General features: G+C 36.3%; 1 protein-coding gene across 6 annotated transcripts in view; it reads left to right on the plus strand.

Annotated features, from left to right (window-relative positions):
* Positions 1-5154: 5154 nt before the first annotated feature.
* Positions 5155-17201, plus strand: part of CEP112 (centrosomal protein 112) — a gene marked incomplete at both ends in the record, with an annotated part of 491423 nt that continues 479376 nt past the window's right edge. For 2 of the 6 annotated variants that reach the window (XM_081273022.1, XM_081273019.1), the window contains 5 exons: positions 5155-5354; positions 6299-6443; positions 12084-12112; positions 13139-13252; positions 16515-16705. In XM_081273022.1, coding sequence (XP_081129148.1) covers positions 6331-6443; positions 12084-12112; positions 13139-13252; positions 16515-16705 — 447 coding nt within the window. Of the gene's footprint in view, positions 5355-5410; positions 5674-6298; positions 6444-12083; positions 12113-13138; positions 13253-16514; positions 16706-17201 lie in introns of those variants that run through there. The other 4 variants (XM_081273024.1, XM_081273021.1, XM_081273023.1 and 1 more) reach the window with 4 other exon arrangements.

Consider the following 17201-nt stretch of genomic DNA (forward strand, 5'->3'; position numbering starts at 1 on the left):
CTGGGCGATTTTTTTCATATACAATATTTGGTCTCTGTTAATTCAGTCTTTCTGATTGTCTCATAATGAAGATAAAGGCGTTGAAGCTCAAAGAAGTTATGTAAATTGGGTTATCCATACCACAAAGCTAATAAGTGACAGAATCGGACATTCAAACTTCAGAACTATGGCTTTTGTACCATTCTTACACTGCCACTTAAGCTAGTATGACTCTTCCCAGTGGCTTCTTGGAAATAATTGCACTCTAAAGTTGGAATTTTACAGCCTAGTGCTGTAATAGGTTGGTTAGGGAAGATTATTGCATAGATAATGGGACATGTTGTAGTCACTGACTGCTGGTTTGTATGCATTCTGGCTAGAGCAATGTGTGTATTATTGAAGGCGAGGGAAGAAAAAGAGTCAGTTTATCTCTGTTAATAGACTTTAGCATAAATTGCCCTGAGAAGGTCGGATAAACAGCAGAAGTAGGGATGGAATTTTCTGCATGAGGAAAGAATTCTGAATCACTGTGCTGAAGGCAGGGATTCTTTTACTAGGGAACAAAAGGAATTATCCCTCTTAGTTATTGTTTTTTACACTCATTATGTTATATCTGTTTATGCTATAATTTATACTTTTGTGGTCTGTAAATGGAATGTTCTGAATCATTTATTACCCAATTTAAGGAACTTACTGTTTATGGGATTATTCCATGTTTCTCTCTAATGAGTTCACAGCATAATAATACAGTAACAACTTTTGGTATTTACAAATTGCTTTTCATCAAGATAGCTAAGTCATTCATGCATTTCATTCTAGTTATACAGAATATCTCTTAATAATGTAAAATGGTGAGTCACCGACTGAAATTTGATTATTTAGATGATCAGTTTTATACACAATTATTATGTACGGAGCCATTGCTCATTTTGAAATGACAAATTTAAAGATATGGAAGATGTAGATATTTGCACATCTCTCCTGTCTCAAATTCCTTAAAAATAGTAAAAGGGCAAAAGAGACAATCTTACAGAAGAATAATAATAAAATATTACAAAATTTTTAATTAAAAAGGATGCCATTTTTTACTATTTCAGGATTTTTTTATTGGTTTTATTTTTTAAATACATGACAGCAGAATGCATGACAATTTTTATTACACACACATATAGAACAATTTTTCATACTTCTATTTGTATATAAAGTATATTCACACCAATTCATGTCTTCATACATGTACTTTGGATAATGATGTCCATCACATTCCACCATCCTTGCTAATCCCCTGCCTCCTCCCTTTCCCCCCCACCCCTCTTCCCTATCTAGAATTCATCTATTCCTCCCATGCTCCCCCTCCTTACCCCACTATGAGTCAGCCTCCTTATATCAGAGAAAACATTCTGCATTTGTTTTTTTGGGGATTAGCTAGCTTCACTTAGCATTATCTTCTCCAACTCCATGCCATGATTTTTATTCTCTTTTATTGCTGAGTAAAATTCCATTGTGTTTATATGCCACATTTTTTTTTAACCCATTCTTTCACTGAAGGGCATTTAGGCTCCACAGTTTAGCTATTGTGAATTGTGCTGCTGTAATCATTGATGTGGCTGCATCCCTGAAGTATGCTGTTTTTAAGTTCTTTGGGTATAGTCCGAGGAGAGGGATAGCTGGGTCAAATGGTGGTTCCATTCCCAGATTTCTAAGGAATTTCCATACTGCTTTCCATATTGGCTGTACCAATTTGCAGTCCCACCAGCAATGTATGAGTGTACCTTTTCCCCCATATCCTTGGCAACACTTATTGTTGTTTGTCTTCATAATAGCCGCCATTCTGACTGGAGTGAGATGATATCTTAGAGTAGTTTTGATTTGCATTTCTCTAATTGCTAGAGATAATGAACATTTTTTTCCATATATTCGTTGATTGATTGAATATCCTCTTCTTCTTTTTTTAGAGGGAGAGAGAGAGAGAGAGAGAGAGAGAGAGAGAGAGAGAGAGGCAGAGAGAGAGAGAACTTTAACATTGATTTTTCAGTTATTGGCGGACACAACATCTTTGTTTGTACATGGTGCTGAGGATCAAACCATGCCAGGCTAGTGCGCTATCGCTTGAGCTACATCCCCAGCCCCTTGAATATCCTCTTCTGAAAAGTATCTGTTCATGTCCTTGGAGATGCTATTTTTAAAATATTTATTTATTTATTTTTAGTTGTAGTTGGACACAGTACCTTTATTTTATTTATTTATTTTTATGTGGTGCTGAGGATCTAACCCAGGGAGGATTGAACACGTGCTAGGCAAGTGCTCTATCGATGAGCCACAATCCCAGCCCCAAGGGATGCCATTTTTAAAGATATTGTTAGAACAGATCCAAAAAATTGTTAATATGAGTCAGTCATTCTTATGGACTGTTGAGTGGGATTACAGATTTGCAAAATGCCTCTAGAAGGCCAATTGGCGGTACAGGTTAAAAAAAACCTTAATGACATTTTATGTCCATAGAAATCTCTTGTATGGAGATAGATGAAATTTCAACAATGATGTATAAGTCAAAGACATTTATTGCAGCATTATTTACAAGAGTAAATTTTAGTAACTACAGGAGAATAATTAAGCAAATGACATTATATCCAAATGATGAGTCAACATTAAAAATGGTAAGATATATATATATATATATATATATATATATATATATATATATGATTTAAGTAAATATATGAAAATGTTAATAGTGGTTATTCTTTTTCAATTTTTTTGTTGTGGATGGACACAATACCTTTATTTTTATTTATTTTTATGTGATGCTGAGTATTGAACCCAGTGCTTCACACATACCAGGCGAGTGCTCTGCCACTGAGCTATGACCCCAGCCCAAGTGGTTATTCTTTAATGGAAGGATTATACATAACTTTTATTTTCATCTTTAAATCTTTCAATATTTTCCAATTTCCCTACTTGGTATTTACAAATTGCTTTCCTTCAAGATAACCAAGTCTTTCATGCATTTCTTTCTAATGATACAGAATATCTTAATAATGTAAAATGGTGAATCACTAAAACTTGACTATTTAGATGAAAACTTTTGCAATCTGAAAAAAAATATGCTATTCAAAATCTCAGTCTAGGAAGAAAAATTTCATTTCTTCTTACAGCTAACTCTTGATTATTCTTAATAACGAATGGAAAAAAATTGATAATCTACTATGGTGATTCAAAGTCACTAACATCTGTTCTTGTGTCTTGCACTTCTTAATGTGTTTATTACTTAAAATCATTCAAATTACCAGATAAGTTCACAAGGAAGTTTTTGAAACCTTGACTCCCAAGTTTTTTAGAGGAAAAAAATATGGTGAATGTCTTAATTTTGTATCTACACCAATATTTTTGAAATAGAGTTATTTTTGAGAGATTTGAGGATAGATGTGAAGGAAGTAAAATTTCTTTACTCATTCCCTCTGAGATGAACTTGACCTTGTTACATTTTTTCCTTTGATCCTCCTTTAAAAAAATCTTCAATTTTCCTTTTTATATTCATTTAGACACCATTTATCAAATTCTTTTCATGTTCTTTCAGTAATCTGGTTATGCATTTTTATTTTCTAATGGATAAAAGATTATATATGTATTGTGTCCAAGAGGATGTTTTAAAATGGGTATATATTGTGATATGGTTAATTCAAGCTAATTAATACATGCATTACTTGATATACTTAATCAATTTTGTGATGAAAACACTCCAAAAACTACTGAATTAAGAGTATTCAAGAATACAATACTTGCTATTATCTACATTACCATATGGAACTCTTGAACTTATTCCTCCTATGTAACTGAAATTTTGTATCCTTTGACCAATAAGTCTTCCCTACCCCTTATGTATTTTGAATGTCTTCAATGATAGGTCACATTCCTGCAACTACCTACTTGGTGTGGCGTCCTTGATTCTCAGTGAAAATGATCTGGATTATGGATCATTCCTTAGCTATAAACATGTTCAATACACTTTTGCAAACTAAGTCTTAAGAGCATTTTGTAATATTCTTTTCCTTAGATTTATCTCTGAAACAATAAAGGACTGTTGATGTTTATTTCCAGTGAGATAGGTTTGAAAAGCACTTTGAAAAGAATATGACTTCCTTCTGGAAGCTTGAAAGTAACTAGTTACGAATGAATGAACCTTCTATTTTCTTTATGGAAAATTGAAAAGATGCTTCAAGCTGTGTTTAATGTTAAGTTTGGCACATATTGAATGCATTGCAAAGATTCTGCAGAAGGAATCCTGTTGTGAAATTAGATGAAAAACAGTGGTAAACCGGATTTCATTTAAGTGAGTGTTTTTACAATTTAAATTTTGCTTCTGTCTAGCATTTAAAAAAATACGTTTAGTTCACAGCTTCTAGAAATGTAAGAGACCAAAGAACACCACAATGTAGCAAAGCAAATATGGATATTGCCTTGAGGTGGATGAGACTTCCCGGGAAGAGGAAAAAACTACATTTCCCTCTTGATGTTATTGTTTTCCACCGAATTGGTAAACATAAATCATTTTTATTTTTTTTTCCCAGATCTTCAGGGTCAGGGTTTTTTCAGACTTATAATAGCAAAAAAAAAAAAAAAAAAAAAAAGACATTGCTCATTTTTCTGTATAATCCATCACCCTCATATATACGGGTTGTAAGATATCAGGGACAAATTCTCACATCTTTCCACCCATTTAACTGTGACCTGTGTCCAAATAATGGACACACACCCTTCCGTGAACATTCTCCAGCAATCCTTTTTTTTCTTTGTCCTTTACTTTTTTTTTTTTTTCTTCGACCCTTCAGGGGCTCACAAACTACTCTGTGAGTAGGATGATCTAGGGCAGCATGGTGCAAGACAACAGCCTAATTGTCTTGGAAGAATCGGCCTGGGACTGCTGAAGAGCTGCCAGTGTAGAAAGTGAGCCTGACCATGGCGCGGTGGGCTGGAGCGTCGCCATGGCAACAGCGTGGTGCGCACGCCGCCGCCGGGAGGACCGGGAAATGCGGAGTCGGAAGTCTCCGCCCCCCATCCGCTAGGGAGTAGTGACTACTGCCAGAGCGTCGTCATGACAACTGCGCAGCGCGCCGGCAGCCGCCGGAGGGCGCGGAAACCCTCCCCTGCGGCCTGGGGGGCGGTAGTGGACGCAACCCGGAGCGTCGCCACGGCAACGGCGCCGGAGAGCCGGCCGCAGCCCGAGGGGTGGGGCAGGGGGCGGGGAAAGGCGAGCCCGGTAGTCCCCGCCCCCGGCCTGCTGGGCGGCGGCGACCCAGCGGCCCGCAAGGATTTGAAACCGTTTGGTGGCGGCGGCGGCGGCGGCCGAACGGAGGGCTTCCTTGTAGGGGCTCCAGGTTCTCGTTTTTCCGCATTTCCCTCTCCCACCCCTCCTCCCAGGTTCTCAGTGGAATTTTGCGCGGGTTGGCGGCCGCCCCTCCTGTTGCGGGCTCGTGCGGGGCGGGGCGTCGCCCGCAGGCCCGGGCCGGTACTCCAGGCCTGGGGGCCGCGCGCCCCCCGTGTCGCCTGCAGAGTGAAGTCCCGAGTGGTAAAGTTATGAGTAAAGTTTGATCAGCCAGGCGAGGGTGGGGGTGGGGGTCTGGTCTGCAAGAAGAGGTCCAGAAATCTGCCCCCGGGGCTTGCGGCTGTGGAGAGAAAGCTGTGTTCTGGGACAAGGTAGGAGGCCGCCCGGGCCGGGGCCGCGCAGGCCGCCCGTCCCCGGTGCCCGCGCTGGCCGAGGAAGGACTGCGGGGAGCCCGACTGCTAGAGCTGCGGAAGCCCTGTCAGAGCAGAGCCAGAGTGCGCTGGGTTTGGGCAGCTCCAGGTGCGCTTGGCCTGTATAAACAATCCTAATAAACATCCCGCTTGGAAAGGCCCTATTCCCAGCGTCAGGGCCTCAGGAAGACGTGCAGGGTTTCTGAGTTTTAGGTGTTCAAGAGGACAGAAGTAATCATGAACAACTTTTATTCAGATCCTTGCGCGCATTTTTGTTATTTCTCTTCACTATTTAAAGATGAGTGAAAGAAAAGGCAAATGAAACGCCACCAGCCTCTCTGCAGTGGTCAGTCTCCACCAAAGAGGAGGGCAGGGCAATTTGTACAGTGTTCTGGTCCAGCTGACTTCCGTGGGACTGGGTCAGCTACTTCACCGAGCTAAGCCTCCACTTCCTAATCAGGGTGAAGTGGCTTATGGAAGTAGTGCCATCTGGCAGGGTGCTCAGGATACATTGAAATAAGTTTCCTTTCTTTTCTTCTTCTTTTTTTTTTTTTTTTTTTTTTTTTTTTTTTTTTTTTTTTTGCAGTGCTGGGGATCTAAGAAGCCAGGGCTTCATGGATGCTAGGCAAGCACTCTACCACTGAGCCACACCCCCAACCCTGGGATACCTTTCCAAAGTGCTCAGCAGCACCTGGCACAGTTAGGGAAGGCGCCTGTCAAAACATCCAAATGTAAGCAAGATAAACGTGCACCTGTACAACTTTTTGATTTACTGACAAGTTGTCTTTTGAAGTATGTTTAAAATATGATTTGATGGAACATAATGGATTTTACACAACTTTCAGAAACATGTTAGGCAAGAGGCATGATATGTGGGAAGTGTATTCTTGACTTAGCAATTGTGGCTTTTTTCCCCTGGATCTTTTCACGTTTGTGACTTGCTTATGTAAATTGCTGACTCCTGTGGCAGCTAAGCACCTTGAGAAGGCCTTAACCCATTTTGTGGCTGTCCACAAAGAAACAGTTTAACAAAAGACATGAACCAAATACAGATTATAGATATAAGCAAAAACCATCCATTTTTTTTTTTTGCTTTTGAAGTAATTTATATGACTAGTAGTCACACAACAATTTATATCACTTAGAAAAGACAGTCTAAGTACTTTAAGCCTAAACCAAAGATGTGGCTTCACTTATTTTTCAGTTTTAATAATTTGAATCTAATCTGATAAATATAAAACTTCTTGATTAGCTGGATATATTCTTTGAAGTTTTGAAATGTTAATTTTTTTTCTTTTTGAATTTGTTGGAGAATGAATAATGGTTAAGAAGAAGCAGAGTTTTAGTCTTTACTAAATATCACTGACTTCATCTTTTTTAAAAATTTGAGCTATAGTATTGCATGTCATTATAGATTGCCTTTCTGCTTTTCAAATTTTATTAATTGGAGAGAAAGTTGACTTATTTGTAAGTGGCCAAATGGTGAGATACAATAGATCTGAAATTAAAATTTCAGAATTTCAATCTGAGTTTTGGGCTTGTTTTATGATTTTGGTGCGTCACTTAACTGTTGCGTTGTAGTTTTCTCTAGCATTGAACACTAACATTTCCTGCTGGTATCAAAAGATTAGTTAAGAATTAGTGATTATGAGGGATATTTTTACCTTTGCCATAGTTGATGATGCTCTTAGGACAAGATATTGAGCCTGGAAGTTCATCAAGGCCAAAGCTGTGCTTAAAATTCTTGGCTTATGAGTTTCCATTGGTTTATCTGTTTGAATAGCTGCTTTTCAATATTATGATCTAACATCAATCAGTGGTATCATATCCTGTTTTACCAAGTACATAACTTATGGAATATATTATAGAAATGTAAGATGAAACCAACAACCACACACTCACATGCACACACACAGCCTCCAAACCAATCAACTAATCAGAAAATGCATTTAAATCAAATTTATTTATTTATTTTTGCACTACTGGGGATAGAACCAGGGCCTTGCATACATTCTAAGCAAGTACTCTACCATTGAGCTGCATCACCAGTTTTAAATAAAATTTATTTTAACCAAGTCTTCAATTTGGAAGTATTATTATTTTACCATAATTCAGAAGGTATGATGACCAGTTTTAATAAATTATGAGCATATAGTATTCCTATTTTGGAAGACCTATTTGGTATTCAGAACAGAAACATTAAAAAACAATTAGTTGTGGCTGAGTACAGTGCGCATGCCTGTAATCCCAGCTGCTTGGGAGGCTGAAGCAGGACAAATGCAACTTCAAAGCCAACCTCAGCAATTTAGCAAGGCCCTCAGCTAGACCCTGTCTCTAAATAAAATATTAAAAAAGGCTAGGGGTGTGGCTTAGTGTTACACACCCCTGGGTTCAATCCCAAGTACCAAGAAGAAGAAGAACAACAACAAATTAGTCATGTAAAAGTGGAACACTAGTCTACTTGGTTAGTGTTTATTTAGCAATTGTTTATTTAGCTTGTAAAATGTATCAGACAATATTCTAGGTACCTTCTTAAATGTGTAAATTGTGATCCCTGCTCTCCAGGAGCAAATCCTAGATGATGGAAGATAATGTAAATAATATACAAATGCAAGTCAGTGGTACGTAGGGCTTTGTGAGTAATGGCAGTGAGAATAGAAAAGCTGGCAGATTTGAGACAGTATTTGTTGATGTATCAGTTTATGTGAGTTTAGAGAATGGGAACACTGGAACTTCTATTCTAGCAGATGACATAGAGGATGATGCCATCAAGGAGAGTATAGCATAGGTAGAATAGATGTATGGGGAAATCATGAAAAATTTTCTTTGGGAGACTGTCATAAATGGGAGTCTGGAGTTGCAGAGAGAAAGTGGAGTTTAAATGAAATTTAGAGTGAATTATATGAGAAGTTACTTGAGTTACAGTAACTGAGTGTGATAGCCTACAGAGAGTGTGAAAGTCAGATCAAAAGGAGGCTAAAGAGAGAGTGGAAGAATACCGATTAATGTTAGGTAGAAAAGCAAGAGCCATTAAGAGAAGGGGAAGGAATGATCTGAGAGGCAGCAGGGGACCCAGGAGTGAAAGGAATTGCTGAGTTTCTAGGAGTAGTGAGTCCTAAGAAGTACATGATGGTGTGGAGATGTCAAACAGGGTGCAAATTGAGCTAGCCCTTTGGATTTGTGAACTAGTGGATAATTAGTGAACTTTGAAAGATTTTCCATTGCAGGATAGAGCTGGGAGTTGATAAGAAAGAAAGAAGTAGACTGATGAGTAGAAGATTAGAATGAGGATTATCATGGGAGGGGAAGGAGAGAATGTAAACTAGAGAAGAAGTAATTGATAATTGATAAATGACAGGAAGAACTATGGACCTTAGAAGTAGAGTTGTTGCTTTTTTCTGATACAGTAGCAAAGGAGGTAAGAATGTCTGTTTCTAAGAAGTAATTTGGGAGATGTTAGGAATACCACTTTACTATGGTGTCACCATTCATTATTTTTTCCATGAATCAGGAAGTAAGATTTTTTAAAAATTGAGAATAAGGTGAGTTTGGAGTTGTTTAATGGGCATTAAGATATCTGGTAAAAGTTTTAAAGTGCTTTGTGGAGTAAGAAATATTAAGACTCCTTAGGGTTCAGGTGGCATCAGAAGCTATCTGACTCCAAGGCAGTACCATCTTTTTCTTGCAGCCCTTTGTTTGAGAACAAAGTGTGACATTGAGGGAACTGTAGTCTTGCTCAGTAGAAAGAAAAAATCTAGTGGAATAAGAGAGAGCTTAAGAGGCTAAAGGGCTGTTATCAGCTGGAGGGGTTTCTTTGCAAGACAGTGATGAGAATGGGGAGTGTGTTATAGTAAGGTGGTTGGACCCTCCAAAAAAAGGAATTTGGGGGTTGAAACTGGAAGAGTAGTAGTTGGGAAGTGGCAGCATGGATGTTGATCAGTGTTTTCTTTCCTGAAATTCTTGTGTGCACTTAAGAAAGACTTGTACACTTTCATAGCTGTGAGGGAATAAAGTCAACCAGTGAAAGCTAAGGTTTACTTGGAGAAATAGGATAGAGAGAAGTTTCTGGAAGAGGTTATTGATAATAAAATGCAGATGCTGAGGAAAATACTAGAAGCTGGTTTAGCAGAGAAAGGGCAATTGTAGAACAACGTAGCTTATGAGACAGATCAGAGCTTTACCGCAAATATTTAATTTGTAAACTGAATTATATAAATATCACACAAAGGTAGTCCACATTCCTACCAAGACATTTCACATTTTAAAAGAACATTTAGAATATGGATATATTTTTAACCTAAAGAAGTTTTGTCAAAACCTGTATTTCTGATTTTTGGGGATTCAGTCTTTTTACATTTAGTAGGATTTTTTTTTCTTTTTGCTAACTGGAAGAAATATGAACACTAATATTTTTTAAAGGATATTACAAAAGTTTTAAATTACAGCAGATTAACTTTTTTTTTTTTTGCTATGCAGCTGAGTGAATTTTTATATTTATGCATTGGTAGATTCCAAGGCCTCCTCTTTAGAGAGGGTACAGAACAATTCAACATCACATATAGTTTCCTTGTGCCATTTTTTTGAATACATACTCTCTTCTACTGCTAACTCTACTGACCACTGATCTGTTCTCTATGCTGAAATTTTTTGCCTTTTCTAGAGTGTCATATAAATGGAGGTAATCTTTCAAGAATGGCTTCTTACCCTTAGCATAAAACATTTGTAGTGTATCCATATTGGTGTGTGTATCAGTAATCATTCCTTTTTGTTGTTTAGTACTAATTATTGTGTGCATATACCACAATTTATTTCATTTCCAGTCAAGGGAAATTTGGGCTGTTTCTGGTATTTGGTGATTCCAAACAAACAAAAAATTGCTGTAAGCATTACATTTGTATTTTTGGGAATATACATTTTTAATTTCACTTAAGTAAATACTTGGGACTGGGATTTTTGGGTTATATGGTGAGTGTATGTTTAACTTTGTAAGAAAATGCCAAACTGTTTTCCAGAGTGGCAGTATCATTTTACATTCCTACCAGCAGTGCAGGAGCGTTTCTCTTGTTCTCTTGCCCTTAGTATTGTTGGCATTCTAAATTTTAGTTGTCCTAATGTGTTTGTAGTGGTATTTCATTATGGTTTTTTTGGGGGGGTGGGGTAGGGTACCAGAGATTGAACTCAGGGACACTTAACCACTGAGCCCCATCATCAGCCCTTTTTATTTATTCATTTCTTTATTTTGAGACAGGGTCTCACTGAGTTGCTTAGGGCTTTACTAAGTTGCTGAAGCTGTCTTTGAACTTGTGATCCTCCTGCCTCAGTGTCCTGAATTGCTGGGATTACAGGCATGTGCCACTGCGCCTGGCTTTCTTAAGGGTTTTAATTTTCATTTTCCTAGTGATTAATGATGTTGGGCATCTTTTTGCATGCTTACTTGCCGTTATTTGTATTTCTTTTTTCGTAAAGGGATTGATTTAGTTTTACTTTTGCTGGGAATTGAACCAAGGGCTTTGCTCATGCTAGGTAAGTGCTATCCCCTGAGCTACACCCCCAGCTCCTAGAGATTGATTTATAAAAAATATGGTTATTTTTATTTGACACATAGTAATTGTACATATTTATGGGATATGATGTGACATTTCAAAACATGCAAATGATGTATAATGATCAAGTCAGGGTAACTGGCATATTCATCACCTCAGATATTTATCATTTTTTTGTGTGTGTTGGAAACATTCAAAATCATCTCCAGTAGCTATTTTGAAACATATAGTTATTTGCCAACCAGGCGTTAATTTTTTTGTAGATTATTTTTATTGGGTTAAAGTTTGAGATTTCTTTTCTATATGTGTGAATGTATATAAATGTGTATAAGTGTGTGTATGTATATGTTTATATATATAAATACATATAAATGTGTATAAAAGTGTGCATATAAATGTGTACATATGTATGTGTGTATTTTTTCAGTGATGGGAATGAACTAAGGGCTTTGTATATGCTAAGCAAGTCTTCACCACTGAGCTATATTCCCAACCCTATATATTCTTTTTTTTTTTTAAATTTTTTTAGATGTTGATGGACCTTTATTTTATTCATTTATTTATATGCAGTGCTGAGAATCAAACCCAGTACCTCAATATGCTAGGCAAGTGCTTTACCACTGAGCCATAAACCCAGCCCCTATATATTCTTTTTTAAAAAATATTCTTTATATTTAAAAAATACTATATATTTATATTTATATATATTATATATTCATATACCTTATATACTTATAGATCTTATATTTAAAAAAATTTTTTTAGTTGTAGATGGACACAATACTTTTATTTATTTATTTTATTTATTTATTTTTATGTGATGCTGAGGATTGATCCCAGTGCCTCAAACGAGCTAGGTAAGTCCTCTACCACTGAGCCACAATCCCAGCTCCCCAACTGTATGTATTCTTTTTTAAAAAAATATTTATTTATTTTTTAGTTGTAGTTGGACACAGTACCTTTATTTTATTTATTTATTTATATGTGGTGCTGAGGATCGAACCCAGGGCTGCGCATGTGGTAGGCGAACATTCTACTGTTGAGCCACAACCTCAGCCCCTCTTTTTTTTAAAAAATTGTTTTTAGTTATACATGGGCACAGTCTTTATTTTGTTTATATATATATATTTTTTTGTGGTGCTGAGGATTGAACATAGTTTCTCACATGTTTGAGGCATGCGCTCTGCCACTGAGCCACAGTCCCATCCCCCTACATATTCCTGATATGAATTCTTTGTGAGATGTACAGTTTGCAGATATTTTCTGTGGTTTATTTCCTAATTCTTCATGACCAAAGTCATGAGGATTTGTTTTTCCTATTTTCTTCTAAGAGTTTTATAGATTTACATTTTATACTTAGGCCCACAATTTGTTTGGAGTTAATTTTTCTATATAATATAGATTTAGGTTTGAGGTGTAATTTTTATTTGCATGTGGATATCCAGTTGTTACAGTATTATTTGTTATAAAAACTGTGATTTCTCCTTTGTTGAAAATCAGTTGTTCATGTTTGTGTTAGTCCATTTTGGAGACCCACTGGTCTATTTCCTTGATCTATGTGTTTGTTCTTTCACCAATACTACATTGTCTTGACTACCGTAGATTTATAGTCCATCTGAAAAATCAGGTAGTATGAGTCCTCCAACTTTTTTTTTTTTCAGAATTGTTTTGTTTTCTCTAGTTTCTTTACACTTACATATAAATTTTAGAATCTGCTTGTCTGTATCTACAAAGAATGCTGCTGGATTTTGATTTGAATTGCATTAAATCTGGAGGTAATTTTGGGGAGAATTGTTATTTATTTAATTGGTAAGTTTTCTTTTATCTTCTTTAGAGTTTTATAAGTTTTGGCTTACAGATCCTTATTTTTAAATCTTCTACAGATCGGACTATGGAAATGGACAGTGAAGAAGAAAAATGGGAGAAGCTGGATGCAGAATTTGATCACTTTGTGGTAGATATGAAGCCCTTTGTTCTAAAATTACTCCATAGGTCAGGTAAGACTGTGTTTGAAAACTAGATTTTTTTTTTTTTTTTGGTACCAGGGAATCAAACCAAGGGCACTTAATCACTAAGCTGTACTCCCAGCCCTTTTTTATGTTTTATTTAGAAACAGGATCTCATGAGTTGCTTAGCGCCTGGCTAAGTTGCTGAGGCTGGCTTTGAACTTGCAATCTTCCTGCTTCAGCCTCCAGAACCGCTGGATTACAGGCATGTGTCACTGTACCCAGTGAAACTAAATTTTTAATTTAATTTTTTTCTTTATATTTAATTAAACCAGTGAGCTATCAAAATGGATAGCTGAAATATTTTATTAATAATTTTTGTCATTGACATAGGTTGTTTACTTTGAGCTATTCATGGGTAAATAAATATTTAGTGACTGTGTTCTTTAAGCTGTGAAAAGATCTTATTGTGATACCACTTTTTACATGTCATGAACACTGATCTCTAAAGTTAGCCACAACTGTGTTTACCTCTTTCTGTGAAAGTGCCTTCTATTTTAGGAACCTATTATTCACTTATTCTCTGATCCTTTTGTCTATCAGAGCAGAAGAGAATCCATTGGTCTTTTATGATTATGATTGTTTGAATAAAATCAGGTGTGAATGAGTTTTTGTTGCTATTTTGTCTTCATTTCCCAATCTGTTATTTTTTATTTTGGAATGAGGGCCTTTTTCTCAAGAAATTAGAGAATTTTCTGAATATTTAAGGCATCAGAGAGCAATTGGAGTGAATTTGGGGGACTTAGGAGATTCTTTCAGTTGTAGTAGGTATAAGGTTGGATGTGAAGGTGAATCTGATTCGGTAGCTGTTGAGTAGAGGGTTTAGGGTTTACTATGGCCTTTACTCTTTCCAAGTTCCCTGTTTCCTGAGGTGTCTGAGTGAACTCTATATTTAAAGTGAGGAAATTATTTAGTATTAGATATTTATTTCAGGGGCTGCAATGGGAGAAGGGAGTGTGACATGAATTGTGCACTGTGCCTACTCACTTCCAAAGCCTGCAGCCTTTCCTAGTCCAGGGCAGCTTGGCACAACTTTCCCTTGAATCTTCTTACTGTATCTCCTTTCTTGCCTTGCTGGAACTTTTTCTTTCTTTCTTTGCTATTTTTTTTTCTGGTTGTTGTTGTTGATGGACCTTTATTTAATTAATTAATTTATTTATATGTGGTGCTGAGAATCGAACCCAATGCCTCACACATGCTAGGCAACTACTCTACCACTGAGCCACAACCCCAGCCCCTCCTTTTGGTCTTTTTGTTTTTGATTTGCTAATTAGGAAAAATTTGTAGCAAAATTTCTCACTACAAATATATTTCAAGTCAAACCACCCTCTTATCTTTTTTTAAAAATGGATTAAAGCAGGGCCCCATGGCGCGTGCCTATAGCCCCAGTGACTTGGGAGGCTGAATTAGGAGGATCAAAAGTTCAAGGCCAGCCTTAAAAACTTAATGAGACCCTGTCTCAAACTAAAAAAAATAAAAAAGGGCTGGGAACGTGGCTCAGTGGTTAAGTGCCCTTGGGTTCAATCCCTGGCCAAAAAATAAAACAGAAGGATTCCAGATACATAGAATTGATTACTTATAATCTTTGGTTTATGACACATTGTCAGTATTGGAACATTCATTGTTCTCCTTAATTAATTAATTAATTAATTGGTACTAGGGATTGAACCCAGAGACACTTAACCATTGAGCCACATCCCTATCTCTTTTCACTTTTTATTTTTAGACAGGGTCTCACTAAGCTGCTTAAGGCTTCACTAACTTGCTGAGGATGGCTTTGAACTTGGAATCCTCTGCCCTCAGACTCCCGAGCTGCTGGGACTGTGCTTGGCTATTTAATTAATGTATAATAAGTATGTGGGAACTCATCTCAGTCAAGAACTAGAAATTCATAATAGCTTACTTTTTATTGTAGCTAAAATCTATTTTTTTATTTTTTATTTTTAGTTGCAGATGGACACAATACCTTTCTTTTTTTAAATTTTTTTTTAATGTGGTGCTGAGGATCAAACCATTGCCTCACATGTGCTAGGCAAGTGCTCTACCACCAAGCCACAACCCCAGCCCCCATAGCTTTCATTTCTATAGTGAGATTTGTAAAGTGATAACTTTAGTGATTTTTTTTATAGGTAAAACAATAAATGAATATGACCTTTATAAACTCAGAGATTAGAGCAGACTTTATGATTTGTGTTAAATATATAGTCCTCAAATTACAGTAAACAGATAAATGTTAATATCAGAGTAGTTTTTCTGAGACTTAAAACAATCTGATATCATGGCAAGATAGTATGTATAGTCAGTGGATCATTTATCACATGTGAACTAAACTGTGCTATATTTTTAGGTAGATTTTTCTTTTCTTTTCTTTTCGGTACTGGGGATTGAATTCAGGGGCCCTCAACCACTGAGCCACATTGCCAGCCCTATTTTGTATTTTATTTAGAGACAGGGTCTCACTTGAGTTGCTTAGCACCTCGCTTTTGCTGAAGCTGGCTTTGAACTCTCAATCCTTGTGCTTCAGCCTCCTGAGCTTCTGGGATTACAGGCCTATGCCACCATGCCCAGCTAGGTAGAGTTTTAAAAGGATAATTATTTTACAAAATTACATATAAATAGCTCTCACTTATTTTTAGTGATGTTAAAAGAAAAGTCTAAGTAAATCAGCTACAAATCCCTGGAAATCATTGACTTCAGCAAATAAAACATTTTGATTTAATTTTAGAGTAAGTATAAAATGCTCAATATGTCAGAGGTTGCATTTTATGTCTTTCTATGTTTGTCCAGTTAGAATTCTAGACTCTTCAGTATATCTAAAGTCATTTTTAGAGTTGCAAATTTTAACTAAAAAAAATTATTCAGTAGTTATCCAGAGATTTTATTTTTGTGAAAATTTTTCTTTGTATTTTTTGTCCCAACTACTGATTAAAGTTAAATTGTAGATTGGGAGTTTATGGCTTGTGAGGCAATGCTAGTTCACCTTTTTCGGTGAAGTTTTATTGGAACCATCTTTTTTTTTTTTTTTTTTTTTTTTTTTTTTTCATGTATAGCCTGTGACTGCTTTATTGGTGCAGTGGCTTAGTCAAGTAGTTATGCCACATGGCCTCCTAAACCTAGTTATTTACTATTTGAATCTTTATAAAAATTTTTTCCATTTCTTGTTCTAGACTAAAGTAGATACATTATGGTCTTTGTAATTAAATGTTGTTTCTTCTGAAAAATCAAATTTCTTATAGTTCTTTTGTATTTATAGAACGGCAGAGGTGTGCTCTTTGGATTAGAAAGTTGTGTGAACCTTCAGGAACAGGTGCAGGAATAATTGGCAGGAAGAATCGGAACCTGTATGCAAAATTGTTATTGCATATGCTTAAGCGAGGAGTGCTTGAAGGCCCTTTTACACACCGCCCTGAACCAGGGACACTAAAAACATTACCTTCATACATGGTAGGTATTATTGACCAGAGTGTATTAGTTTCATTTCTTCAAAAGTGTGTAAGTTTTCATCCCTTTGGGAATACTAGGTTATATGTCCTAGTAACACATTAATTAAAACTATTTTTTTTCCTCTCTGATTCAGTTTTTTCTACTTTCAGTAGAAAACAGGAATTTACCTATAATGGGAAGAACCTTATTGATTCATTCATTTGTATTCTACAATATTGCTAAAAAAATGAATGAATTTTTAATATTGAACTTTAACTGCCAACTGATTTTCATTGGATTGTAATGGTGACATTTTATGTATTTCAGTAGATTCTAGCTTATTAAACTCTTCTATAAATTTTAAAATAATATTTATGAGAGGTTGGATTGGATAACTTCTATAAATTCCCTTCTACTGTAATGCTGGAGTTTAGAAGTGATTTTCTGTACTTCATTTAATTTCATTTTTATAAACAGTTTTGTTCCAATGCTTGCTTGATGAATTGTCACTGTCTGG

The sequence above is a fragment of the Spermophilus citellus genome (genome assembly GCF_964194105.1).
Source record: "Spermophilus citellus genome assembly, chromosome: 17".
Taxonomy (NCBI): Eukaryota; Metazoa; Chordata; class Mammalia; order Rodentia; family Sciuridae; genus Spermophilus; species Spermophilus citellus.